Here is a 27,504-nt window from a genome sequence, read left to right as displayed (position 1 = left end):
GCACTCAGTCCACCCTGATATGTGACACCTCCTGATCTGTGTCATTCATCATTTCCCTCCACAAGTTTTAGAAAGATGACCTGCTTTGTCTCCTGTTAATCACTTGTGGTCTAAAGCACAGGCTGCTTTGTTCACTGGGCAAACAGCAACAAAATCAATATGTTTTTCAGGAATCTTGAAAGCCTTCTGCAGTAGCCCCGCAAGATGTCGGGAAAGGGTCGTGGGTTAATGAATTGCTGTGGAGTGACCAGACCAGCAGGAATGAGAACAGGGTGCAGTGAATTCTGAGTCACATGACAAAACCATGAGACCAGGCCACATCATACAGGGGAGCACTCTGGAAAATCCTCCAGGGTCTGTCTCTGCACCTTCCCACATCATGAACTGTGATCTGAGTAAGAGTGAATAGAAAGAGAAGGAACTTGATCGTGAACATGGCCTGCTCATCTCTTTATTCCTACTTGTGTTTTTGTGCCCATCCCCTCAATACGTTAGCACACATCTTTAGAGTCTCTATGCGTACCTCCTTGATCAGGGCCCCCTCCAGGCCCCACATCCCGGGGCAATCAGCAGTCTGCACAGCACCCAATAGGTGCAATCTCTTTTAGGTATACAGCTGCACACCCACCAAAAGGACCAGAACAAAGAACAAAAAAAGCCTGTGCACCCAGGCCAGTTGCTAAAGGCTCTTTTGAGTATTCCCAGGCCGCCTGCTCAGTCATTTAAATACTGTACAGCAACATGCTATAACAGGCAGAGTGGATGCGTGGTGAGTAGGAAAGGTGAGTCATGGAGAACAAGTGGCGATTGTCTTGCAGTTAGTTACTTTTAACAATTGAGCATGAGATGGGAAAGCTTTCACCCTGTGGACCTTGGCAGGGCCTGAGTTTATGTCAAGCAGGAAAGGCCTCTAGCACACCCCAGAGAGCAGGAGCTACCCAGAAGATGTGGCCTGTCTGCTGGTGCGGCCAGGCTGCAAACGTGTTCCTCTGAGAGATGCCCAGCTGCACGGACCTTTGTGTGCAGCTTTTGTACCATTTTCCCTCTTGGATGCCCGGCCCTGAGCCTCTCACTTGCTGTCAGAACCCTGGAAGTTGGAGTCAAATGACATCACCACCAGGTCCAACCTGCCCTTCCACCCCCACACAAGCCCTCATTTGCCTAATTTGCAAGATCTGGCTGATGGAAGTCTCCAAGGGCTGCCAGTGTGCACCCGGGGGTCCAGGGAACCTTGACTGGTCTGAGCTCTGCAAGAGGTGACGGAATGCCATCAGTCAGTCAAACACATGAAACATTTCAGAGTTAACACCAAAGCAAGAAGAAAAGAAAAACGGAGGTTAATTTTCTCTCCGCAGGTCCTCAAACCACAATTCACATGGCAATGATGCTTTATGCTGGGCCACAACAATCCCCCCGAGTTGACTCTCTCTCTGACTCAATGTCTTAGTCCTCTACTGAGTACTGTAATAACCTTATTTAAGCTTAGTTGTCTCCTAAGAAAACAGCAGCAACCTATGCCGACAAGATTTCACATTCAAATCTGGTCTTTTGCCTATCAGTCCAAGAACTGTTTTAATTTCAGTGTTCTAAGTTTACCAATATTCTTACCTCGTTTTCTTCCTTATCCAAAGAGATCTTTTAAAAAGACTTAAAACGACTTAAACATTTATTTTCTAATACAATTTTCATCTTCATAAATGAGGAGGGAAAGGAAAAGCTGCTGCAGTATCTTTAACTGGGCCACTTCTATTTTGGCAGGGGCAAAATTTGAGTATATACAGTATGATTCCGAAGCCAAACAGCATCCCCTTTAAGTGAAATACTGACAAATGGAGCGTCTGGCACACTTTAATGAGCTGCTTTATCCTTTCAGAGTGGCTGAAACTAGGGCAGCCTTTCATCTGAGGAAGTGGCCAGCCCAGAGACACTGCACAATGGTACAAGACACAGGCAAAGAAAGGCCCCGACAGTTTCCAATTTCTGCCACCACTTACGAGGAAAGGAAAAATACATGCCTAACATAATGATGCAACGCACCTGGAAAATGTTAGATGACATACAATTCCCTATAGTCACAATAAACACTAAAGCACAAGGTTAAAAGCAATAACAAATGCATACTAAAAATTAACTTGTGGGTAGAGGCCATCTTTCCAGAGAGTAAAAGAAAAGAAGAAAAGATTAGAGAACCCAAACCAAAAAATGATCAGCTTTGACACCTGACCCCATGGTGTCCAAGGAGGGCCAGTTTGGACCCCTGGAGGAGTAAGTCACAAAACTGGAGCAGACCCTCACCCTGGGAGCAGAGGGGAAGGGAGGTCTGAGCTGGGAAGGCAGTGCAGAGGTCCCGGTACTCACCCAGCCACAGCTCCAGAGAGAAGGCGGCCTTTCTTCAGGAGCAGTGCAGGTGAGGAGGAGAGGGCAGAGCCCCGGGCCATGCCTCCATCTAGAGGAGCCAGTCAAGAGCACGGCTTGGGGGTGGGGCAGCCTGGTCAAGGTGCCAGGAAGGAGGGTGATTAGCGGTGTCCCAGGTCTAGGGGAGTGGGCGGGGACCTGGAGGCAGGGCAGGGCAACCCTGCAACAGGAAGCTGCAGACAGAAGGGGGCCCAGCGCAGCACTGATCCCCAGGACTTAGAAATGAGATGTGGGCCAGACTTTTGGAACAAGTGTTTAGTAGTGAAAACTGCTCAAGGCAGGGCCCAGCCAAGCTCCTGTTCGCCTGTTTGCTCTCTTTCAGCAGGTGTATCTGTCTGTGCGTGTGCATCTGCATCTCTACCTCCATATCTTCCAAGGTAGGAAGAGAAAGTCAACTTAAAACAAAAAACAGGATGAGATGTTCCTTTTGAGAAGGTTGCAATAATCTGAACTCCAGGCAGCAAAGCACATTAATGGCTGTTCCTTCAAATAGTCACAGATCTTGTGATGTTATTAAAGAGCAATTCAAAAGGCAGGCGTGGTTGTGCAAGACTGTAATCCCATGGATTTGGGAGGCTGAAGCAAGAGGACTGCAAGTTCCAAGGCAGCCTCAGCAACTGAGGTCCTAAGCAATTTAGCAAGACCCTGACTTAAAATAGAAACCAAAAAGGACTCGGCACATAGCTCAGTGGCAAAGTGCTCCCAAGTTCAATTCTCAGTACCAAAATAAAAAATAAAGCAACACAAAACCAACAATATCATTCAATATTCACACTACCAAAATTATCTCATTATTTTAACATGTGCTTTCTTATGCTACTATGAATGTCAGGTTGGGCATGGTGGCATGTGCCTATAATCCCAGCCACTTGGGAAGCTGATGCAGGAAGACTGCAAATTCAAGGCCAGACCCAGCAATTAGCAAGAAGACCTGTCTTCAAAGATAGAAATAAAATGAACAGGAGATGCCGCTCAGTACTTCAAACCCTAGTATGGTGGGCAGGAGTATGTTAGATTATATTTCATTTATATTTAACCTTTCGTAAATTTCTTGTTTATGTATTTTACTAATTTTTTCACTAAAATATCTGTCCTTTTCTCAGTATTAAGAGCTCTTTATATATTAGAATATATATCCTTTGGTATACACATTGCAAAATTGTTTTCATTTGTTTTTGGTGTTAATGAAGGGTATTGTGGCTGTGTACATGCATATGTGCTGATTTAGTAAATGAACTTTCAAAAATTTAAGGAAACAGTAATTAGGCACATAATATAGGATTGTTTACAACAACAAAGAAAAAAAATCCAATAGAAATTTGACTTTAAAGTTATTCACTGACAGAATTCTATAGTCATGAAAAAAAGCATAGGAAAAGTTCATGATATGTTGTTTAGAAAAAAAAAAAAAACAAAACAACAAATCTGAACGGACAGTTCTCTTTTAGCACTTTCTCCCTTCCTCTCTGCTTTAGTGCCCCACCTCCGTGGTTTCTGATGGGAAATCCCACCCTTCCAACCTCTGTTCTTCCACAGGTAACACATCCTGAGTGTTTTTAAGTTTTGTCTTTGGTTTTCACAATTTAACTACAAAGCAATCACATCTTGGGAGTTAATTTCTCGTTTTCTCCTAAATGGGATTTTCTCTGCTTCTCCAAACTGCAGGCTCGTGTCTTGACTAAATCTGGTAAGTTTCCAGCTGTTTTTTCACATCTTTTCAGCCTCAGCCTCTCCTAGGCCTCTAAGGACACAGGTGTTCGTCCCACCACCGCCCCAGGCTCTGTTCATTTTCTTAAATTCTTTTGCTCTCTTTGTTCCGATTAAGTTCTCTGGATCTGACTAAGTGAACAGGCTCCTTCCTCTGGCGTGTCCATTCTGCTATGGAATCTGGCCAGCGAGGTTCTTTTTTCTTTCAGGGACTGTGTTTTTCAGTTCTAAGAGTTGCTTTGGTTCTCCTCTGTAACAGTGGTCCACTTTGTTTTGAATGCAGCCCACACTGCTCTGCCACTGTCACTTATTTTTAAAAGGACATGTTTCTTTCTCTTCCTCTTTCCCTCACCTCCCTGATCGCTCCCTTTCGGAATCTTCCCCTCCCTAACTTGGGCAGGTACAGGACAGGATTACCTTTCTTCCCCATCCTAGGCAGAGTTATGTCCTTGGGCACACAACCACCCCTGGAATGAAGTAATTCAGACCTCCAGGAGGGCAGCAGAACGTCTAAGAAAGGAGCATCTCCCAAATTAACAGTTAATTACAACTCCGGACAGGGAACAACAGGGAACACCTGGAATGTAGCCTTTGAATCACCTCTTCAAAACCCCACTGCTCCCCCTGATTGGCAGAATCACAGACTGAGACAGGAGTTTCTCATGTTTCTCCTTTGCTACAAGGGCAATAAAACATCTTTTCCCTTTTTCTCAAAACAAAACAGAAAACAATGGAAAAAGCAGGTTAGCAGGCCTGGGTGGCATATGCCTATAACCCAAGATATTTGGAAGGCCTAGGCAGGAGGACCATAAGTTTAAAGCCAGCCTGGCAACTCAGTGAGATCCTGTTCCAAAATAAATAAAATAGGGTCAAGCATGCAGTTTAGTGGTAGAACATGTTTGCTAAGCATGCACAAGGTCCTGGGTTTAATTGTCTTTATGAAAATTAAAAATAAAGTAACTTACAAAATTAAGGTAGATTATGAAAGAAAAATACACATTCAACAAAATGTAAACAGGATTGTGTCTGGGTGGTGAAATCATGGCTAAATTGTAATTTTAATAAATACTTTCCATATTTTCCAAGTATTTATGATCAGTAAGTATTGCCTTCATATTGGGGACAAGTGGAGACAAAAAGCAGCAGTTATTTAAAAAAAATTTTTTTTTAGTTGGAGATTGACATAATAACTTTATTTTTATGTGGTGCTGAGGATGCAACCCAGTGCCCCAACACTGAGCCACAACCCCAGTCCCCAAAGCAGCAATTACTAGGATGTTTTTCTTATTGTGTCTGTTCTTTGTAGTACACCTTTTGGCAAAGAGCTGGCCTGAGAAGAGAATAAGAAAACTACCCCCAAGGCGGAAGGAGAACATAATGAAATGTTGAGGGGAGGCTAGAACTAAAGAGGACCTGCTGTAGGGCTGAGAGAAACCCCAGGGGAGCTTTAGACCCTGGGCCGCCGCCCTGGAATCCATCCCTGGGCCTGAACCTCTGGTCTCCAACCTCAAAATAACCCCTCCACCCCAGAGCTTTCTCTCCAGGTGTGTGTGTGTGAAGGGGATGAGAGGGGAAGCTGCTGGCAGTAGAATCAGTCCTTCCCACAGCTGCCCAGTGACTAGGGGGAGTTCAGATCAGACACTAAGAGAATCCACACACAGAGGAAGTTGCCCTTGAAAATGTTAATGTGGGGCTTCTCACTCCACAGGACAACAATCCCGCCTGCAAGGAGTGGCTCAAAGGTGCCACTGGGACTCCTGTTTGATTGGATGACATTCAGGAAGTCAGAGCCAGAGGGCTGCCCCAAGGAGGACCATGGGTACTCCTGGGGGGAACACAGCAGAAGATATGCATCCTGTTTAGCACTTGGTACCTCCCAGGTGGGAAGCAAGGAGGGCAGCCTGGGGTCTGTCTCGGCTGCATCCCCTTTCTGGGGATACCCCTTAACATTCCGTGGCATTCACTGGAAAGAGTGAAAAGGCGGATGGCGTGTAGCTCAGTGGAAGAAGGTGCGTGAGCTAGGCTCTGGGTTTGAATCCCCAGCAAAGACCACACACACACACAGTAGGCAGGGGGCTATCACAAATCTAAACTTAACCAAGTGGGTGAGTTACCATGTTTAATGTGAGCAACTTAAAAATGAGTGGTTCTTGCCCACAGGCTACCTTTTACTTTAGGAGGGTAATAAATTGATGTCAGATTAATTACTCATGCTAATGTTTGGGTTTTCATTTACTTCTAAACATTTTATCTATTTCAATTAAGGTAGACTTAGTTGAGGAGCAGTTTGATTATTATTCATTTCTTTAAAGTGTAGCTCAATTTACTATGAAAGACCACCCTCACGTTGAAAACATGCACCCCCTTCAAGGGCGCATTTAGCAACTGAATGGATATCAACTGAACCCAGTCCCGCAGCCAGGGTGCAGGCAAAGATCAGCATTTCTGCCAACCAATTTAGTCCTTTCTTTGGAGACCTCTCACTTTGGGGAATAAGAGATTCCTAACAAACTGTGCCTCATCAGGTTTCTCCAGGATGAATGCAAAATTCCCACGTGTTCCTGGGTGTGAAGCAAGCACAACATTCAACAGATGACCACTGAACTCCTACAACCTCTCACGTTTCCACACTTGTGGAAACCAGGTTATAATGCAACTCAAAAAGAGTCGGATTATTCTTGTGCAGATTTCTCTAACGCTCAAAGCAAGGAAAAGTTATATAAGTAGTGTGTTAAGTTTTTAGAGAGAAGTACTTTGAAGTAAATTTAAACAAAAGAAACCACCACTACTGTCCTACTGTCCACCTTCCAATTCAAAATTATTTTTGATATAAAAGAAAGACTGTCAAAAATATATCACATTACCAATGACTTTTTATCTGATAATTGGATTATGTCCTTCAATTTTTTTTTTTTTTTTTTTTTAAGAAAGGATTAGTAGTTCAAACTTGTACAAACAATCAGAACCAGTACTTACCCATTTGTTTAGAAACTAAACACTTCTGGTGCTTGGAGAAATGGCAATCCACTCCATTCCTATTTGATCTCTACAGAGTTTTACGCCAGCACAACCATTGCAAAGTACAGGAAACTTTTAAGCAAAGCAAATAAGAGGAAAACCCTACCTTGGGTTTCCTTTCTCCCCCTTCAGTTTTTGTCCACGGTAAATGGCTGCATCTTTAGCAGTCTGGGCTGCGAGCATCTAAGCTGACACACACAAAAACGGGCTTTCTTCAGCTCGATGGTGTTCCCAGCCTTTTATGTGGTGCCTTGGGCTGCGCTTGCTTAATTCATTCCTGATTCTACTCAAAGGATGTCCAGGCTGGCTAGGCTGGCGTAATGATCTTTGCTTTAGATTTTTCTATCTATGGGAGCAAGCTATCTCATACATACCATGTGCAAATACATTTAAGAGCCCAAAGAATCTTGATTTTAAAAGATAATCATTTTTTTCCCTTTTTTTTAACTGCTCCAGGGCAAAATCAATTCAGTTGTGATCCTGGAAAATCCACCCTGAGAACAACACTCTTCATTTGAGCCGAGCTTCATTTATGGCTATTTATCCTGGTCTTTAGAGAATAAGGCTGAATAGTTGTCATGACAACTTGGTAAACAGGACTGAAGTGACCACAGAGGGGTTTACTGGATTGTTTTGTTTGGGGAGAAGAATGGATGCCTTAATGATTCCTTTACTAAAATTTCCTCAAAAGGTAAAGCTGCCTTTTTACAGGTCTGTATAAGATATTTTTGAAAGTCAAAAGAAGATGCTGGCAGTGGGCGCTTGCTCCAGTTGCAGGCGATGGTCAAAGCCAACCAGAACATTAGAGGTAATCAGAGAAAAGGCAAACTATTCAAGGTTATTGAATGCCAATAGAATCCCCTCCTCAAGAATGCAGAGAAAGCAGAACCATCTCAAAAGGCTGAAAGTCACAGGAGCTGACAGTTGGGATAACTTTAGAAAGTCCCAGCTCCCTCCTTGATGCCTCTGCATTTTTTATCAAGCCTCTTCTATATAAAACAAGATGCACAATTTATCATGTGCAACAGAAACCTCATTGTCAGTGTCTCAGCCTTCAGCCAGACAAGCAGGGACTACCCTGTTCTTGTAAAATTTTACTTGAAAAGAATTTTTATCACATAATGCACAGATCATGAACCTTTTGTATTTTGACACATGGTGACCGTATGTGTTTCACGAATCTCAGAGAACCACTGGGCACAGTGGCACGTGCCTGTACTCCCAGCAGCTCAGGAGGTTGAGGCAGGAGGAGTGCAAATTCCAGGCCCAGCCTCATTAACTTAGGGAGGCGCTAAGTAACTTTGTCTCAAAATAAGAAATGAAAAGGTCTTGGGATGTGGCTCGGTGGTAAAGAACTTCTGGGTTCAATTCCCAGTATAAAAAACAAAACAGAACAAACCTTGGAGAATCGATAACAGCACCAAGAATAAAACACTAAAGTAGACTTTGGACTTTCATAATAATGTAGCAACATTGGTTCAATATATAGTAAACACCACACTAATGCAAGATGTTAATGAAAGGAAATTGGGGATGTGGGAAAGGGTGTAATATGGGAACTCTGTATGATATGCTCAAATTTTCTGTAAATTTTTACATGTACTAATAAAAAGTGAAATAAAACGTTCATCCACTAACAGTGCCAAAGACTGTAACGAAGTTTTAGCCAGGTGTGGCAGCACACACACAAGAGCGTATACTTATGATCCCAGTTACTCAGAAGGCTGAGGCAGAAGGATTGCAAATTCAAGGGCAGCCTGGGCAATTAGCAACACCCTGTTTCAAAATAAAAATAAAAATGAACTGGGAGTACAACTCTGTAGTAGAGCACCCCTGGGTTCCATCTCCAGACCCTCCTCAAAAAAAAAATTTTTTTTTAAATGAGAAAGAAAGAAAAGGCTAAACTTTAAAACTAAACTCAAGGGGTTTGTTGGTGCATACCTGTGATCCCAGAGACTTGGGAAGCTAAAGCAAGAGGATCAAAAGTTCAAGGCCAGTGTGAGCAATTTAGGAAGGCCCTAAGCAACTTAGTGAGACCCTGTCCAAAATTAAAATAAAAAGGGCTGAGATGCAGCTACCCCCTCCTTGGTTTATACACAAAGGACTTAAAATCAGCATATACTATAGTGACACATCCATGTTTACAGCAGCTCAATTCACAATAGTTGAACTACGCAACCAACCTAGATGCCTTTCAACAGATAAATGGATAAAGAAAATGTGGTACACGTACACAAATGAAGTATTACTCAACCTTAAAAGAAGAATGAAATAATGTCACTTTCTGGTAAATGGATGGAGCTGGAGAATATCATGCTAAGTGCAATAAGCCAAGCCCAAGAAACCAAAGGCCGAATGTTTTCGCTGATAAGCGGATGCTGATCCATAATGGGGTGCTGGTAGAAAAGAATGAAGCCCTAGGAGCCCCTGAAACGGAACACAGGGGACCAATTACCCAGGTCCTGCAGGTAAGGGAGTATTCCCAGGGCAGGGTAGGGAGTGGCTGGGTGGGGCGGGGGTTAAGGGGAAATGCTAGCTTTGGGAAAAAAAAAAATTACAAAGAAAGAAACAAAAAAAGGTAAAAACACACACAGTAAGAAGGCAAGCAAAGCTCTAGAAAACCCAGCAGCCTACAAGGGGCTTGGGAGGGTGTGCAGGAAGCAGGAAGAAGGTTCCATTCAGAGAATGAGAGAACTGGCAAAAAGCGCCAACCCTCAGATGAAGTGAGTATGCTTCTTGCTCAAAGCCTCTGATGTTGTGCTTGGCTGGTTTTTGTTTTTTTGTTTTGTTTTTCCCCCGTTTTTTGGGACCAGGATTTGAACCCAAGAACACTTAACCACTGAGCTACATCTCTAGCCTTTTTTGTATTTTATTTAGAGACAGGGTCCCACTGAGCTGCTTAGGGCTCAGTAGGTTGCTGAGGCTGGCTTTGAACTCGTGATCCTCCTGCCTTAGCCTCCCGAGCCGCTGGGATTACAGCCATTCACCCCTGCAACTGGCTTGTGCTTGGCTGTTCAACCCAAGGGCTGTCCTATCTGAGAAGGGGTCACTTGAGAGGTGCAGATGGGGCGAAGTAACCTGTTAACATGCAAGACTGGTACATATTAAGGATGCTGCCCCAAAGTGGACGCACTGGTGCACACCTAGGGTGACTTCCAACCACACACGTCAAAGATGATCATAAGGAAAAACATGCCAAACATAAACTTTATAACTAGAACAGAACTTATGGCGGTGATGATTAACGACAGCACACACGTCCTTATGTTGGCAGAGCTGGGCACTCACCCACCAGGGCATGCCCTCTGAACAGCTCAGGCGTAGGGCGCACACACAGCCAGCCCACGGCTGAGGTGTGCAGCAGGACAGGCAGCAGGAGACAGGCCTGCAGAGCAGGGCTGGGTCAGGTCTTCTGTGGGCTTGGCCCACTTTATTCACAATAGAGGATGAGGGTGCAGAGACCAAGGCCTAAATCCAATGCAAAGGGCTGCTGGGAAAAAGCTCAGTAAAGCTAGTGAGAAATAAGAGGCATAAAAGAAGACAGAGAAAGAGAGAAGAATAAGACTAGAAATTCAAAGGGGGAAACATGCCAGGATGTTATCAGAATTTTTAAAGAAATGTTTTTGTTTAAAAACGAAAACAAAAACAAAAAACCTAGAGGAAAAAAATGGTCAGCAGCACCTGCCACTCCCAGGATCAAGTGTGCTGGATTAATGGGACCTGCTCATCATGTTATCACACCTCTGGAAGCAAAGGTGCGTGTTTCCATGGCGTCTGCATAGGCTCTCAATTCACGTGTGTCATCACGAGGATTTGTCAAAATGAGGAACTTTGTGCGACATAAAAAGTAGCATCATGCTAGGCACCGTGGCACACACCTATAATCTCAGCAACTTGGGAGGCTGAGGCAGGAGGATCACAAATTCAAAGCCAGCTGGGCAACTCAGTGAGACCCTGTCTCAAAATAAAGTAAAATGGGCTGGGAGCGTAGCTCAGCAGTAGGGCAACTTGGGTTCAATCCTCAGTACTGTGCCGAAAACAGAAAAAAAGAAAAGAATATCATGACAGAGGGGCCACCAGGATTCTTTTAGGTAAAAGGCACTAACACTAAGTTCATCTCCTTGAGAGGTTACGGGTCCTCAGGTCTCAGGACAGAGACAGGAAACTCCAAAACCTTTGACCGTGGTCTGGCTCACTCACTCTCTCCAGCTTCCTTTTCTCCCAGTGTTTCCTTTTCCAGCAAACAGGACCATGGTTTACCTGCGCCACCTCTGGTTGCCCTTCTCTAGAGCTGGATCTGCAGCTTCCCCTGGGGACACCTCAGCCTCACTCTTCCCTCAGAAGAGAGCCTTATTCCAGGAGGCCTCCTCTGCTGGATGCCTTCCTCCACCAGATCCCATCGCTGGGGGAACGGAGGTGACCCCAGTCCCTTTCACAGAGGAGACATGACAGAATCTTTCAGGATATTGCTGTCAAGTTAAAGGAATCCAGGATGCTTCCCTCCTCAAACCAGAGTCCCAGTCACACCAAATCTAACCTACAGGAAGAAGGGGGCCTAGAGGCAGGCCCAGTGATTTTGCAGCAATTGGCCGGGCCTCACACTCTGCTTACAACTGCAGACAACTGGTTCCCACAGAGGCAGGTCTCTCTGATACTTATCAGTCTGTTCCCATCTTTAATTCTGTCCTGAACCTCCTCAGGGTTTTTCTAAGGAATGTTAATGAGAGACTTTTCTGACTAGAACTTATGTGCTAAAATACTAGGCGGGGAGAGATCACAGGCCAGGGACGCCCCTGGGGAGAGATTCTGAGGAGGCCAAGCAGGTTTGCTCTCATCTGGAAACCTGTGGTCAGCGGGGGCACTTTGAGCCAGCCACCGCTCCTACCTGAGCAAATCACAATAAAGGCTGAAAGGCTACATCAGCAATCAGAAGTCACCTAGTGGAGAAGTCTGCCCTTTGTGAACAGCAGATTTTAAGCTCCACGGAGGATTCCATCCTGAGGACCCTGAGGACTGGCTGCAGACTTCCTCCTGTTGGCAGGTGTGTTTTCTATTCCTGTCCTCGATGCCTGCCAGGAGGATTTCTCAGAGGTGAGAGACGGTGCCCTTGATACAATGCCCAAGATTAGGGAAAGGCTGTTTATAAAGGCAAGGCCACATGTTGTTAAGAGTTGAGTTGACATGTGTTCCAGCATTTCAGTTACAGTCTCTTTCCAAAACACACACACACTGTGGGCTGTGTGGTCCCACTCGCTGGGCCAGTGTATGAACCCTGCACATCTACCTGCTCTTAAAAGCACAAAAGTAGCAATCTTCTTTATCTAAAGCCATAGCTCTCAAGCCACAGAGTTTAGAGCTGTTTTCCTTATCTCTTTTTTGGCCACAGAATCTCAGCAAAACAACACCCTCTAGAATCCTCCCAAACTCATTATCTGTTGTTCCTGAATGATGCACAAAATACCCACATTCACCTAGAATTGAATACAGGTCCCTAAGCTCTGGGGATGAGGACATGGGGTGAAATGAGACTCTCGTCCTCCACCGCCTGAAATTCACCTTCCCTGTTGCTGCACAGGGGAAGGCAAGGTCTTCCCTATAAAAATTTCTAGAAAAATTTGGACTAAATCTTTGGACTAAAGAAATTGGCAAAAAAACTGCAAGTGCGGGTTGTTGAGACACACTTCACAGAACATAAACGTCAGTAAGAATATTTTCAATGGAACCAAATGAATGCTAATTGATGCATAGCTTAGTATTTCCCTATTCTAATTAGCATCTTGACACTTATAAATCACACCTACATCTCAGAACTCAGACAAGTCAGCTCTTGCGCCTGAGCCTTCACTTTCTGGGTGCCTTTAAAATGGCAGCAAGACATTTTTTACAGCCCATCTCTTGGTGTGTTATTAATTAGTGTGTGCTCGAAGTCAGAAAACAGAAGGGCCAGGAGCCAATATAAATGGGAACATGAGGTTGAGTTGGCTCATTTTAAAAAGTGCAAAATCCAAAGCAACTGGGTACAATCGAACCTTAGCATGGAAAAATAAACATCAAAAAGAGGTAATTTCTTCAATATTCTGACTGCTGAAGTGTTTTCAAGCAGGCCTCATTTCAAAAGCTGCTGCAACTTAAAGGAAAAAAAATAATTCCATGTCATCCAAGAATGAAACCCAAGCCCCTGAGGACCGAGTCTGTTTTCAAACTGAAATTTCTATCCTCAGCACAGCACTGCCAGGACATGTTCCTGTCTCACCGAATCTCAGATGCCAACCACGAGAACGACAAGACTGTAGGTTATAACAGGAAGAAAGGAACAGAGCATCTCCGAAACCAGGCTCCCTAGAAACTGTAAGATGCACCCGGCAGTGAAGTCTTCAGACTGAGAAAAAGACTTGTACCCTCGAAGGAGGAAATATGGTATTATCTATCACCCTGCTGTAGAGCAGGGAAAAACTCGGACAGAGATCAAGCAGCGCCTGCCTTATATGCCTGACTCGCCAAGCCCGTCCACACTGCTGCACACACATGCCCCACTGAGGTTCGCCCGGCACAGCAACGGGAATACAAACCAATGTACATGACGCAGTGTGATGTGACGTGAAGAGGTTCTACCTATTAATTTCCAACACTGTGTCCAAAAAACCTTACATATTATTACGTTGCCATTTTTTTTTTGCTATGACCTAAAACATTTTAATACAGATTTGAAAAATGGAAAGATATTACTTTGTAAACTACAAAATGGTATACATTTAGTCATTTCAAATCTTGGATATAAAACCTGTTGGGGCCAGGTTCCTGCCCTCACACCTCACAGGCAACAAACTCAAGAGGTTTACTAGAGAGATGCCCACCTGTGCCTCTCAAGAGGGAATTTGACACTGTGGTTCTTGTAAATACACACCTGAGAACTACAAATGAGAAATCAGAGTAATATTAAGTCAGAGGCAATTAGTAAACAATATAAAAAATAAGATGAAGTGTTAGCAAAGTTACCAGAATGTAACCCAAGCCTCACAGGAGAAAGTCCAGCTCAGATTTCTCATCCTAATCCTCATGAAGATGGCAGTTCTTTAATATGAGGGAGCTCTTGAAATGACCATCGTGAAGGTTTTTTTTGTCCCTTTAGAAGGGTTTCTAAGAGGCTCATCTGCCAAATCAAAATTAACTTATTAATAACACTTCAAGGCAAGGTACCCATTTAGCCTTGGATTTAGCAACCACACATTTCTAATACCCTTTTTTAAAAAAAGGTACCTTCTCCTTTTTTAATCTCCGGTTGATTCTAACTGGGTTCCATCATTAACAACTGAAGAGCCTTTATGTTACAATGACCTATATGGTGTCTTTGAATTGGTTTTAATTTAACTAAACTTAAAATTCAGCATTGCTACTTAGATTACAGCTTCTTCATCATGTTTACCAATAAAGCAAAACAACAATAACGACAAGTCAAGCACAACCAAAAAATCACCAAGAACTTTTTCCAAATAGGTAGACTGTACCATGGAGCTGGATCCAAGAATGTCAATCCAAATGCCAAAGAAAAATGCGAAGGCTTCACAATGTTTCCTTTTAAAACAGACTTCCCTGAAGCCTAATGTCATCATTCAAAAGCAGACCAACAGGCTCAGAGGACAAAGGGGATTTTTTTTCCATTTAATGTCAGGTTATACGAATATCATATTCGTTTCCAACCATCTGAAATGAAGGACTTGGGAGAAACCAAATCTGTGAGCAGCCGCCCCGGGAGGCTGTGTCCCTAAAGAAGAGACTCAGCCTGACACCTCATGAATCGTACCTTCTGCATGTTGGGCTTGATACAGCGAACGAAGAAGGGGTTGGAGGAGCTCAATGTAGCCATCAAGGAATGCAGGGAGTCCTGAGGAAAAGAAAGGATACGTGCTGATGTGGTCTCTTATTAGCTCACTTCACATTTCTCAACATCCTATGTACTTACTGGAAACAAGGATAAAAAACAAAGTGATACAAATATAGGAATAACTTAAGAGATTTTCATTTTTAATTCTGTCATGCTAATGTAAAACAAAGCAAAAGATATTACAATTCATTACAGCTGGACTTATTCCATAATATACAAAATGCATTTATTACTTCCTTTGAATCAGAACTGTTCTTAAAAGACCCTTCTGGCTGGGTGTAGTGGTGCATGGTTGTAATCTCAGTGGCTTGGGAGGCTGAGGCAGGAGGATCGTGAGTTCAAAGCCAGCCTCAGCAACTTATCAAGGCCCAGAGTAACTCTTCCAGACCCTGCCTCTAAAGTATTAAAAAAAAAAAAAAATGGCTGGGGATGTGGCTCAGTGGTTAAGTGCCCCTTGGTTCAATGCCTAGTACCCCCAAAAAATCCATTCTGTCAACAAACCAAAAACAACTTTAGGATCCTTCAATGCTTAATACAGAAAAACTGAGCAGTATCTACTTTTCACAGCAATTAGTTCTCCAAACTCATTATTTCCATCAAAATAGCCTAGGACGGTACTGGGCTGGTCTTTGAGCCATAATCTCTCACTCTAACCTTCAAATCACCAGGTACAGAGACTTTACATTAGTCTGTAATTCTCCTTGCTAAACTTTCTCAGTTTGTTTTATTATGGACGATTTTTCACATTTTTCAAGCAGACACAATGTGTCACCAGCCCTCTTCTCCATCTTCGGCTCACGGCTAATCTCCTTTCATCTGGTCCCTGTGTCTCTGTACCACTTATGGAAAAGCAAATTCCAAACATTCTGTTATTTCACCCATCCATATTTCAGTATATATTATTAAAGGTCAAACACTTTTAAGACATCAATCCAATATTAGTTCACATATAAAAAAATTGATCATCGATTCTTTAAATTAACATCAAAATAAACATTAAAATGTGCAGTGGCTGAACATTTCTCATTTAAAATTTGTTTTGACTCAGATTTTCTAATTTTTAAAATTTCTTTTCCTTTTTTACATCAGAATGAAATGGTTCATGCACCACAATTGATGTTATCTTTTATTTCTCTTTTAAATTCATCGTTTTTCCCTCATACTCTTTTTTCTTACAGTCTTGCTGTAGAAGAAAAGTGAGTTGCCTACAACACTACCTTCATCAAGTCCTTCTCTGCTCAGAAGCTCCAGGATCTCTATGGGGACAAAGACCCTGCATTCTCAGCGCTTCATATTCTGCTGTCAAGGTGCACTGTCACAGGCCCCTGTCTGTGGAGGGCCTCAGAGGGAAGACAGAATCCTGACTCCAGCTCCAGACTCTCCTGTCCTGGTCTCCACCTGGAAGGCCACCCCCCATTTTCCTTCGTTCCTCATCCAATTCAAGCCCCAAGTGTTCAAAGAGCTTTCTAAGACACTCCAGGCAAATGGACAGGGCACCCTAGAGAGAGAAAGCATTTCCACTGGAAGGTTAAGAGCCAGGCTGTCCAGTCAGACATACTGAGGTCCAACTCAACTCTAGGGGCCCAAGTGGATTTGCTCTGCCCTAAAGCTCCATTTCTTCATGAGTAAAATGGGGACAATAACGTGCAGGCATGGGGTTACATGAGCAGTGAACCAGACAACGAATATAAACCAATCAGCCCGAAGGGCGGCACAGAATACCGGCTGTTGTTATTATATCTTAGGTTACACGTGTACTGTGCTTATTACGTTATTATTATACACAATCTGGGTCACACCTGCCCTTCCCACTGCACCACCCAGACGGTTGGCATGCTGGTGTGGCAGCTCGCCTCCACCTACAGTGTAGGAGAGGCTGCGCACAGTGCGCCCGAGCATCCCTGTGTGACTAGCCAAAGGGAGGCCAGCCTCACAGGCAGGCCGAGTGCCAGCCGACTGACTGACTCCACTTCCCTTCACGCTGGGATTTTCACTTAAGGGCAAAACAGACAGTAAGTGAGGGCAATATCTTCATTATGCTCTCCCTTTTAAGCTAGATAAAATGCTTATGCATTTAAAATGCAAATAAGAATCATTTTCCTTGAATTCCAGACATCTGGACAAGGTAACTGGCATTAATCTTATCTAAATATGAACTTGCTCACTCTATCTAGTTGTGATACTGTAAACATACTTGGGAAAAATCAGACATTCATACATGGGAAGAAAATAACCTATTTTCGCATGAGCTTCTAAATGCAAAGAAGACGACAAAACAATACTTCATTTTTTTCTTTTTTTTGGTGTGTGGTACTGGGAATTAAACCCAGGGGCATATTACCACATTACCAAGCCTTTTTATTCTTTATTTTGAGACAGGGTCTGAGTTGCCCAGGATGGCCTTGATCCTCCTGCCTCAGCCTCTGGAGTCACTGGGATTACAAATGTGCACCACTGTGCCCAGCTAAAACAGACCTTCTTAAGGAGATCTGTTATTTCAAAAGCTTGGGTTAAATGAGCACTGGAGTGTGTAGAGGGAAATGAGGGGAGGGGAGGGGCGGGGAAGAAAGATGGTGGACTGAGACAGACATCATTACCCTAGGTATGTGTATGATTCCACAAATGGTACGAATCTACATCGTGCACAACCATAGAAATGAAAAGTTGTACCCCATTTGTGTACAGTGAATCAAAATGCAGCCTGTAAAAATAAAAATAAAAAAGGGGAAAAAATAATAAAAAAACATGTTTTCATATGCTTCAGAAAAAAATGTGTATATTTTATATACGTTTATATACATATGTGTGTGTGTATGGGGGGCGGGGTGCTAGGGATTGAACCCAGGTCTCCAAGCATGTTAGGCACATACTGCACCATTCAGTTACACCCCAACCCAAGGAGTATATGTTTCTAAAAGACTATTTTAAAAGCATGATATAAAAGAAAACAAAATCAAATATTCCCACAGTCCTTACATACACATGACTCCTCTTTTTGGTTCTTAGAATCATGGCAACACTGAACTCGCACGAGCCACAGTGAGACTAACCTTGAACTGTGAGCTGACTGTGGGCCGCCGGTGTTTGCTTCCACATTTCAAGGTGTCCTGACTGTTGCGGCTTGAGACGTGTTCGAAGAGGTCATAGATGAAGTCGAACCTGTGCGAGGGAAGAGCAGGATCGTGAGGCACACACCCAATTATTAGCTGCCCGATTACTGTAATTATGGTGTACTTTCCCACTGATAATTGAAAGTGGCACTCTGAGGCCTGGAAGAGCTAAGGACAGCTTCCAAGGATTTTAAACTAACCACTGCCAAAGAGCTTCAGGCACTGAAAAACCATGACAGCCTTCAGAGCAGCAGATGCTGCAGAGAAGTGGACAGTGATCCTGCTGGCCTCCCACTTGGGAGTGTTTTCCAGAGTAGCTCCTGAGCCTAGATTTCCTCACCTGTAGGGCACGACAGTCGCCCATCCAGATTCACAGATTGCTTCCGGGACCCCAGTAGATAGCAGAATCCAAGATGCTCAGGTCCCTCGTGTAAAATGGCATAGTATTTGCACAGAATCTATGCACATTCTCCCATATGCTTAAAATCACCTCCAAATGATTTACAGTGCCTAATACGTGTATATGCCATTGTTGAATTATACTGTTTAGGCAATAACAACAAGAGAAGTGTGTACACGTTCAGCAGAGATGCAATTTTTCCCCCCATTTTTTTAAATCCATGGTTGGTTCAAATGATGGAAGCAAAACCACAGAAATGAAGAGTTTCGCCCTCACACCATCGTGAAGATCCTACCAGTTAACGAATGGAAAGATGCAACGAACACTAAATCTGGACCGAGGCAGACTAAGGTTCAGATCCTGCCACTACCTCACCAGTAGCTATACTACATGGATGAACTTTCTCTCTCTCTCTCTCTCTCTCTCTCTGTTTTTCATCAGGAAAATGGCAATCATTTTAGAGCTCGTCTCCTAATGCTGAGGTGAAGATGAAATTCCAAAGGCTGAGCGCATGGTCCCTGGCACTCCGTAAGTGCTGACATTAACTGTCATTGTCATTACTATTAAGAAGTTCTAGAAATTCCATTGCCACTATTGATAAAATAAAAAGGTTTCCCCATAATTTTTCATCCTCCTTGCATGGAAGACAGGGGCTATAGTGAGGAGTTTGGTGGCTCTACCGGGAAAGGCAGGGAGGACGGACAAGGGCCATATCCCCCAAGGTGACAATGCTGGGGCTTCCCCAGGTCTTTCTGTGCTGCGGCACTTTTTCACGTGTCCCAGGTGCTCTGCGAGGCTCGGTCCAGCTGCGCTTGGACCTCTTGGGGAAACACTTGGCTTCTATTAAAAGGTTTCAGAAGTGAAAGGATGGAGAGAGCCAACAACCCAAGCCTTCAGCTTGCAGAAGGACATGTGTGACTGAAACACCAAGTTCTTCCCCATCACAAAACGGCCCAACGCCAGCAGAGAGGGGACTGGCCGTGCCCCATCCAGCTGCTTCCGGCCTGTGATCTTTCCACGCTAACAAACTGCTTCTATTTAAAATCAATATGCAGCTTTTATTTAAATGTATCATTTTAAATCTTTTCAAACTGCTCCGACGGCATGCTGTAATATTTTAAAGCTTTATTTTTTTCTGGGTATGAAAACTCATCTGAAAATGAAAATCACAGTTAATGTTATCAACAGTGACATTTTCTCAGAGGAGAGTTAAAACAAGTTCGAAGACCAAATGCTTCAAACTCTGAGCCCTCAGCTAATAGACTAGCCTGGCTCCCTTCACCCCAATTCACAGCCACTAGCTAAGTGACAGGACGGCCACCTGGTATTTACATTTTGAAAAGTATTATAGCTTTTTTAACAATTGTGCTACTTCCTTCCTTAGATATCAAAAATGTATTTCTGTGTGGAAAAAAAAAAAAAAGCTTAAAGTGATGTGGGGCAATTTCAATAGCTTTAAAAAAAATAATGTATTTGCTATAGATCCACACTAGATCCCACACATTATCAAAAGCTTTCAGGCCAGGCTTTTCCCTAAACTCCTGCCTTCTCACAAAGCCTCCTAACAGTAGGAAGCCTCCTGGTTTTACACCTACAAACAGCTAAACTAACCATTAAAAGTTTCTGTATGTTTTCCTTAACTGTTGATTTAATGGTGTGAATTCATAATTCATAAGTCAGTAAGTGAAAGTGTAATAAATGTATAATTTTAGCTGAGTTAATAACTGCTTGATATTTTTGAAACCTCTTGTGCTTACAAGAGACATATGGATCCTACAATACCAAGGCTGAAATGAACATACTGCTCAAAGTGAAGAAAGGAGGTCTGACTGATGAAGGTTTCAGGTTTCTGAGCCAAACAAAGCTCTAAAGCTCACTGGTCACCAGTGGAGGGGTCTTAGGCAAGTCACTTAACTACTGGATACCTCGGTTTTGTCATCTACATAAGAGGATCAATCAGAGTACATAACTCATGAGTTTGCTATTATTTTGACATCTCATTAAATGATAGTCACTGGTATTATTTTATATCTCTTGTGTCATTTTATTGATGAAATATTGTCTGGAAAAGAAGACATGTCAAGTGTTCCCACAGTGGTAATTTGTTCTGTATTCATGAATAAATGCATTTGTACAAATTTTAATTTGCTTGCTAATGACATCACAGAGGAGACATACCGGCTTTCTCTCAGCAAGTTGAGAAGGTCATCTCGAAATGTGTCTCTGTTCTTCTCCAAGATGCCGCGGACATCATACTGAACCTAGTTGTAAAAAAAATAAAAGAGGGGCAGGGAATGTGATTCAGTGGTAGAGCATTTGCCTGGCATGCATGAGGCCTTGAGTTCGATCCCCAATACCGCAAAAAAATAAGAGAGAAGGGCAAATTGGTCAACAGAAAAGCTTCAGGTCAGAAACAACTTATTTATTTATTTATCTACTTATGTATTTATTTTTAGTACCATGGATTGAACCCAGGGATGCTTAACCACCAGGCCACATCCCCAGACCTTGATTCAGGGCCTTACTAAGTTGCTGAAGCTGGCCTTGAACTTGCGCTCCTCCTGCCTCAGCCTCCTCCATTAATAATCCCCCATAAAGGGTATTATAGGCATGCTCCACTACACCCAGCTAGAAGAACCTCTCAAAAGCTAGACTTGTGAAAAAAAAAAAATCATTTCAATAAATTTATGACTGTTTTCTGAAACTAATACCAAAAGCACAAGTTATTCAAATTATTAAGTATCTTAATAAGAAGTTACCTCTCCAGCGTAGTGTTTCACCCCAAAATTGTTGACTGCAACTCTGGGCTTCACATAAAAGTGGTTATTCTAATAAAATAAAAAAAAAAAAAAAAAGATATCAATGCCTTATTTCACTCACTGATTTCCTTGAACTTCTAGAGACCACACACAATGGGCAGTGAAAACAACTGCAATGCCCAACACATACTGTCTGTGGACACAGCACAAGGCGCACTTGAACCACCTACCTCTCTACTGCCTCAGGACAGTAGGTTAAAATGCTTCAGTATTCCACTCATACAATAAACCTAGGAATATTCTGACAAGCAGCCCCAAATCTCATCTTATTCAGTTTAGAATTAGAGGAGAAAAGCTTTCATTTGAGAAATAAATAAAATGTGGGAAGAACAGTTGAGCTAAGATACATCTGTGTATTATCTTTGTGAGCAGAAAAGTTATTCAGAAATAAAGAACTGGCAGTGTGCACATACAGCATGTTGATTGTGCAGTTTCTCCAGTAAGGTGCTGTCTGTGGCTTGTGGAAAATGGCTCTCTTCATTGATGAGGGCTAGGAGGCCAAGTTTCTACGGGAGGCAAGGAAAAGGATGAATGAATCAAATGTTGAATGCTCATCTTTTCAACTACTTTAGAGCTTCTTTCTCTTCTCTATGGAGCCAGTGGTAAAAAAAAAAAAAAAAAGCACGTAACTTTTTGGATTAAAAAATTCTGAATGCTAAAACATAAAGAAAACCCATTAATTGAAATTCCATATAAATATCTTTAAAAATGGAAGCCACTGCAATTTTGGGAATCAGACTTTTTTACAACTGGACAATTGACTCCTGGACAAGCCTGTTAAGGCTTTGCCACTGACTAAGATCTATGTGAAGCCAATTCACACACTGCCGATGATAAAACATTGAGTTCAATGAAACAATAGGTCTGAAGCAGCCAAGTATTTAAATTCAACCTTGCACATTTACATTTACGCTTCCAAATGGCCCATTGTGTTCCAAACATTCACATCTTTGATGTACGAGTTCGTGCAAGTTATTTTGTTCCCATAAATATGAATCAGCCCGGCCGGACACCCTTGGGACTGTGACTATTCTTCAACGACCGCTTACCTTCTCGATCAAGTCCAGGCACTCTCCATTGTCTATCCAGTCGATATCTTCCCACACTAGTCCTTCTCTGTGGAGAGATGAAGAAGGGCCGAGTGAAGTCAAAATGCACTTGTAAACTATCTGATTGAGTTAATTTTAAAAAAATAAATAACTGAAATGGAAGCCTGCAGGTGCTTACCTGCTATATTCTAGTTGTTCTAAAGAAAAAATATGCTTATTGAAGTATTCCTGAAGTTTCTCATTTGCATAGTTGATATTGAATTGCTCAAAGTGGTTAACCTGAGAAGGGAAATGTTCAACAAAATCTTTAATGTCCTCACTACTACATGTAAAAGTGAAGAAAAGGGAAAAAAAAAATCGACAGAGGAACCTATAGATGTCTGTTTCAAGAGATTTGCTTCACAGCTGCTCAAAGAACAGAATAGCATTCACGAGTCCCACTCTTGGAAGCCTACCTCGAAGTTTTCGAATCCAAAAATGTCAAGGATGCCAATAGATTTGAAGTCATCTTTGCCCTTGATCCTGCTGTTGATCTTCTTGATCACCCACTCGAAGCAGCGTGCATAAAGTGCCATGGCCAGGGAGTCTCTACTGTCCACTGCCTGCGGGAGAGGAGACCCTGCAGCCCCAGCTACCCAAGACTGCTGGAGGAAGGACCTGGACCCCCACTGTTAAGCATCTCCACACCATGCAGGAAGAACAGACGTCTAAGGAAAGTATAAACTCACTGACTTTATAGTACGATTCTCCAAGAGCTCCTTGAAACATCAGGATTCCAAGCTCAACTGTGTACGTTCAGTTATGTGAAAGGATCTGAGTCTACACATATGGGTACACATTCCATCGGGTTCAAAACACTGATCAGGACCGGAGTTTTTAAAATTTTCATCTTCTCATTTTCTACTTTGTACACATTATAAAGCTTTTCTTCATGATATGATTGACATTTTTACTTATCCAAATAAGAAATATATCAGAAGGGCTAGTACATATAAATTGGCTCAAGGGAGCAGCAGAGGCAATGAGAAATGCCCTGTTGTACTGTCTTCATGAACAGGAACAACACGTTATTATGGCTAATGTTTATTTAGAGCTTATTCTGAATGAGCCGTTAAATACTTAGCATATGTTTGCTATTTTTACCCTCCTAAGAATCCTATGAATTAGGTGTGATAATACCCTTGACTTACAGAGGAGGACACTGAGGCACAGTGAATATATTTCCCACGAATGGACTCTAGTAAGTGGAAGGACAAAGTTGCAAACTCAGGGGCTCTGTGTTAGGCCTGTCCTTGTAAACACTATACCACAATGTCTCTTAGGAATTAATTCAACAGCTTGGTCTAATACCCAAACTTGGATATCTTCTACATGTGGACCATGAGCCAAGTTATTTAAACGGTTCAATCTCAGTCACTGTGTGAATGAAAGCCATGATCTGAAACCCCAGGGGTGTCTTCTAAGACAAGCTTTGATGGCAAAGTGTATGTACCTGCTGAACATTGAGAGGCGTGAGGATCTCTTCTCCCCTGAGGAACATGGATCTCTGGGTCAGGGCATCGGTGAGCTGCGTTGGGTCCAGCCCAAGTAACTCTGCAGACCTGCCCAGAGCTAAAAGCAAAGTATATGGCACAAGTGGAACCACAGTCAGTCACTGGACCTCAAATAGGTTCAGAGATAACTACGCACAATGACACCACAAAGCAAAACATTCCTGAATCTCTTTGGCAGAAATTAAAGAATATATATATATATTTTTTGGTACTGGGGCTTGGCAGTTAACCACCGAGTTACATCCCATCCTCAGCCCCTTTTAGAAACTTAAATCAATTTTTTAAGAAATTAATTTAGTTTTCAAGCATAGGGCCCTGGGTTTGATCCCCAGCCTGGAAAAAAAAAAAAAAATATATATATATATATATATATATATACATATATACCTCGCCTATAAAAATTTAATTTAATTTTGAGGTAGGGTCTCACTGAGCTACTTAATGCCTTGCTAAGTTGCTGAGGCTGGCTTTGAACTCATACTCTCCTGCTCCAGCCTCCTGAGCCACTGGGATTACAGGTATGCAACACCGTGTCCAGTAAGAACACATTCTTACTGCCAAATTATTCACTCCCTTAGTGGATCCTAGGTTAGTAGCATAGAAGAACCTCATGCATGCGCAATGTGCAGGCTGCCAACTCTTGGGGTCCAGGGTCCCCAAAGTCCTATCAGAGGCTTGAGACTAGTTTCATTAATAGCAATAAGGTGTCACTTGCTTTCCCACTCTCATTCTTTCATCAGTATTGAGAAGTTTTTAAAAGACTCCAAAACATCAGCATCTGAACAAACTCAATGAAGAAGCAGGCATGAGAATCAAGCTGTCCTTCACCATGTCAGACACTGAAGACACAATGACATCCTTATTATTAAAGGCAATGCGAAAAGGTAATATAACATAACTGTTCTCAGAACAGTGGTTTTCTATTTGGGAAGACAGTCTTTTAAATAAAAACATTTATTTTAATATGATACGGGTCTATTATTTTTATTTTTAAAGGAATTAATAAATCTTTTTAAATGCCTTCGTTCTAATTTCTAAAGTTTAAACATACATAATCCACATTAAAAAAGTTCTCTGGGATTCCATGATTTGAGGATATGGAGGAAGCTGGTGGGATCAACATCTGAGAAGAACTGACCTGCAGACTGGACTCCTCAAGAGACCCAGGACTCCTCCAGTGGCCAGCCTCTATCTCCCCACCCACTGCTTCTATCAGGAAAGTACTCAAAACACCAGTAAATGATCCACTCCAGGAAAATGAAGGCTGACATACAGCTGTCTGTATATGAACTCATTTTATCTTGACAATACATCTCTGAGGTGAGAAGTTATCAGGGTTGGGGGATTAACAACAAAGACCAGAGCTTGTGGCAAAGCTGGGTTTTGGACCCAGCATTCTGGCTTGGAAAACTAATGACCTTAACTGCTACACTACCCAACCCCCTAAAAACCAGGGCAAAGCTCAAGTCCACCTGACGGAATATTTTCCCTATATTAAGTCCTGCTTGTTCCTATTGCCACTTACTTGGCCCATTTTCCTTCTTTCTTAGTCAGAAGGAAAACAAGGACACCCCACCCAATCAGTGGTCACTTTCATGTGCCCTGACCCTTTACGAGCTGACACTTCATCAGGTACAGTTAAAAGTCTACAGCTCTTTGGCTGGGGTTGGGGGGAGAGTGACAGAGTGTGCCCAGCGCATACATGTACGAGAACCCAGGTTCAATCCCCAGCACCAAAAAGAGAAAAAGGGTCGACAGCTCTCAACCCAGGGGTCAGAAAACCTCTACTGTAAAAGTCAGTCAGTTAATTTCTAGGTTTAATTTCCAGGAGGCAAACTGCAGGAAGGGAGCGAGGCGGGAGGCAGGCAGCCTCACCTGTCTTGAAAGACACCTGCGCCCCACCGGCAGTGATGAACTCGATGTTCCCGAGGTGCAGGATCCCAGCCAGCAGCCGTAGCACCTCCCGCACTTCCTCCTTGCCGAACTGCATCACCTCCATTGCCGTCTGCAAGCACATAGATACATGTGATTTTGTGTTGATCCTGACATTGAAGAAAACGAACTAATATTCATGGCTTGATAAAATCATGAGGTGTTGGTCTTAAGGCAAGAAAACAAGTAAAGGTGAGTAATCACTCACTTTTAATGATCCATGTGAAAGAAGAAGGATAAAGAAAGGACCTGGAATGCCAGAGATAGCCCAGTCGATGGAATAAAATAAATATATGCCGTACACATAAGCCCTGTATTTCTGCTACAAAAAATCACCTGAAGGAGACACTATAATGACAGTGATAATGGGACTGTTTCCTGCAGATGTCGAAAAATAACCAACTCGGCTTTCTTAACATGAAACTGGAGGGGGTGTGCTGTCATTTGGGGGGCAAAGGCGGTGATACCTGATGAGACTCCAGGGTAAACTGAGGCCTCTGCCTGATGGTTATATACCAGAGGGGCCAAACAGGTGGAATAAAATTCTTGGCCAGGAGCTCCACAGACGGGACCTTCTTTTCTTTTATACAACAGATACTGAAGGAAAATCTGAACAGACCGGGATCTGTTTTCCCTGGACAGTCCTCACGTCTCTATTTTTAATTTCTCCAAAGGATGTTTATGACTGTGTCCCTGCCTCAGGATAGTAGGTGGAAGTTAACACATGCTGTTTTGGGAAAAATAAATGGGCACCTCCAGGACTTTGTTACCAGGACAAGTAGCTAAACAACTGAGCCAGGTGTTTTCTGAATCAGATCTAAGAGTCAGTCGTTTTCCATTGTGATTTGGAAGCACGTTCTTTTGAGGAAAAGGCTGTTCACAAGAATCTGCCCCCACCCCCTGAGGACAGAATTGTTGGCACACTGATGACGAGGAGCTGCCAGAGAAGGGGACTGTACCATGACTAGCAGGAGTCAGGAGAACACGGAGCCATGTGCCACTTTGACACAATAGAAACTGCAAAGGAAACAACTGGAGATTTAAAAACGTGAATGGTCTAATTTCTTTACAGGGAAAAAGCAATAAAGCCAGAAGGAGAAGACAAACAATGGGAGGGAGACATAATTAAAAGTTCTCCTGAAAGACACATGAGCGACAAAACCAGAGCAGGCACTTCTAGGAGGAAACGTAAACCCACAGAGAATGTTTACCTTCCCTGAAATCAAACATGTGCAAATGAAAGCAAATCTGAGAGCACTTCTATCAAAGTAGCAAAACATTTCTAAATTATCAACTTAAAGACTGGTGGAACAGGGAAATGTATGCACAGCTTGTTGCTACCATAAATTAGTAATCTTTTGGGAAAATAACACAACTTATGTGGCAATATTGTGCTAGGTCACATTTACACCTAATCTTATCATTTTAGTAACAAGGGGAAAAAAACAACAAAGGTTCATAGACATTAAATAACTTTCTGGGTTACACAATCATGACTCAAAGTCAGGCTCAAGTAACTCAAAGCCTAGAAATTAAATGTTATTATCCACTCAATTCTATTACTTGCTAAGGTCATAAAAAGAAAAAAGGAAATCTCTTTATGTAATCTCCAATAACAT

The 27,504-nt window shown here is 42.7% G+C and overlaps 1 protein-coding gene across 2 annotated transcripts in view; it reads right to left on the bottom strand.

The window, feature by feature from the left end:
• Positions 1 to 27,504, bottom strand: part of MYO10 (myosin X) — a 106,162-nt gene that overhangs the window by 57,690 nt on the left and 20,968 nt on the right. For both annotated transcript variants that reach the window (XM_079144573.1, XM_079144574.1), the window contains 10 exons: positions 25,829 to 25,958; positions 23,893 to 24,011; positions 22,856 to 23,002; positions 22,579 to 22,679; positions 22,401 to 22,467; positions 21,765 to 21,857; positions 21,292 to 21,360; positions 20,711 to 20,793; positions 18,073 to 18,181; positions 14,942 to 15,022 (listed from right to left, as the gene is read on the bottom strand). In XM_079144573.1, the coding sequence (XP_079000699.1) occupies positions 14,942 to 15,022; positions 18,073 to 18,181; positions 20,711 to 20,793; positions 21,292 to 21,360; positions 21,765 to 21,857; positions 22,401 to 22,467; positions 22,579 to 22,679; positions 22,856 to 23,002; positions 23,893 to 24,011; positions 25,829 to 25,958 (999 nt within the window). The remainder of the gene's footprint in view (positions 1 to 14,941; positions 15,023 to 18,072; positions 18,182 to 20,710; positions 20,794 to 21,291; positions 21,361 to 21,764; positions 21,858 to 22,400; positions 22,468 to 22,578; positions 22,680 to 22,855; positions 23,003 to 23,892; positions 24,012 to 25,828; positions 25,959 to 27,504) is intronic.

Source organism: Sciurus vulgaris (assembly GCF_902686455.1).
Source record: "Sciurus vulgaris genome assembly, chromosome: 6".
Taxonomy (NCBI): Eukaryota; Metazoa; Chordata; class Mammalia; order Rodentia; family Sciuridae; genus Sciurus; species Sciurus vulgaris.
The sequence above is the reverse complement of the archived record's forward strand: the minus strand, read 5'-3'. Positions and strand labels throughout refer to the sequence as shown.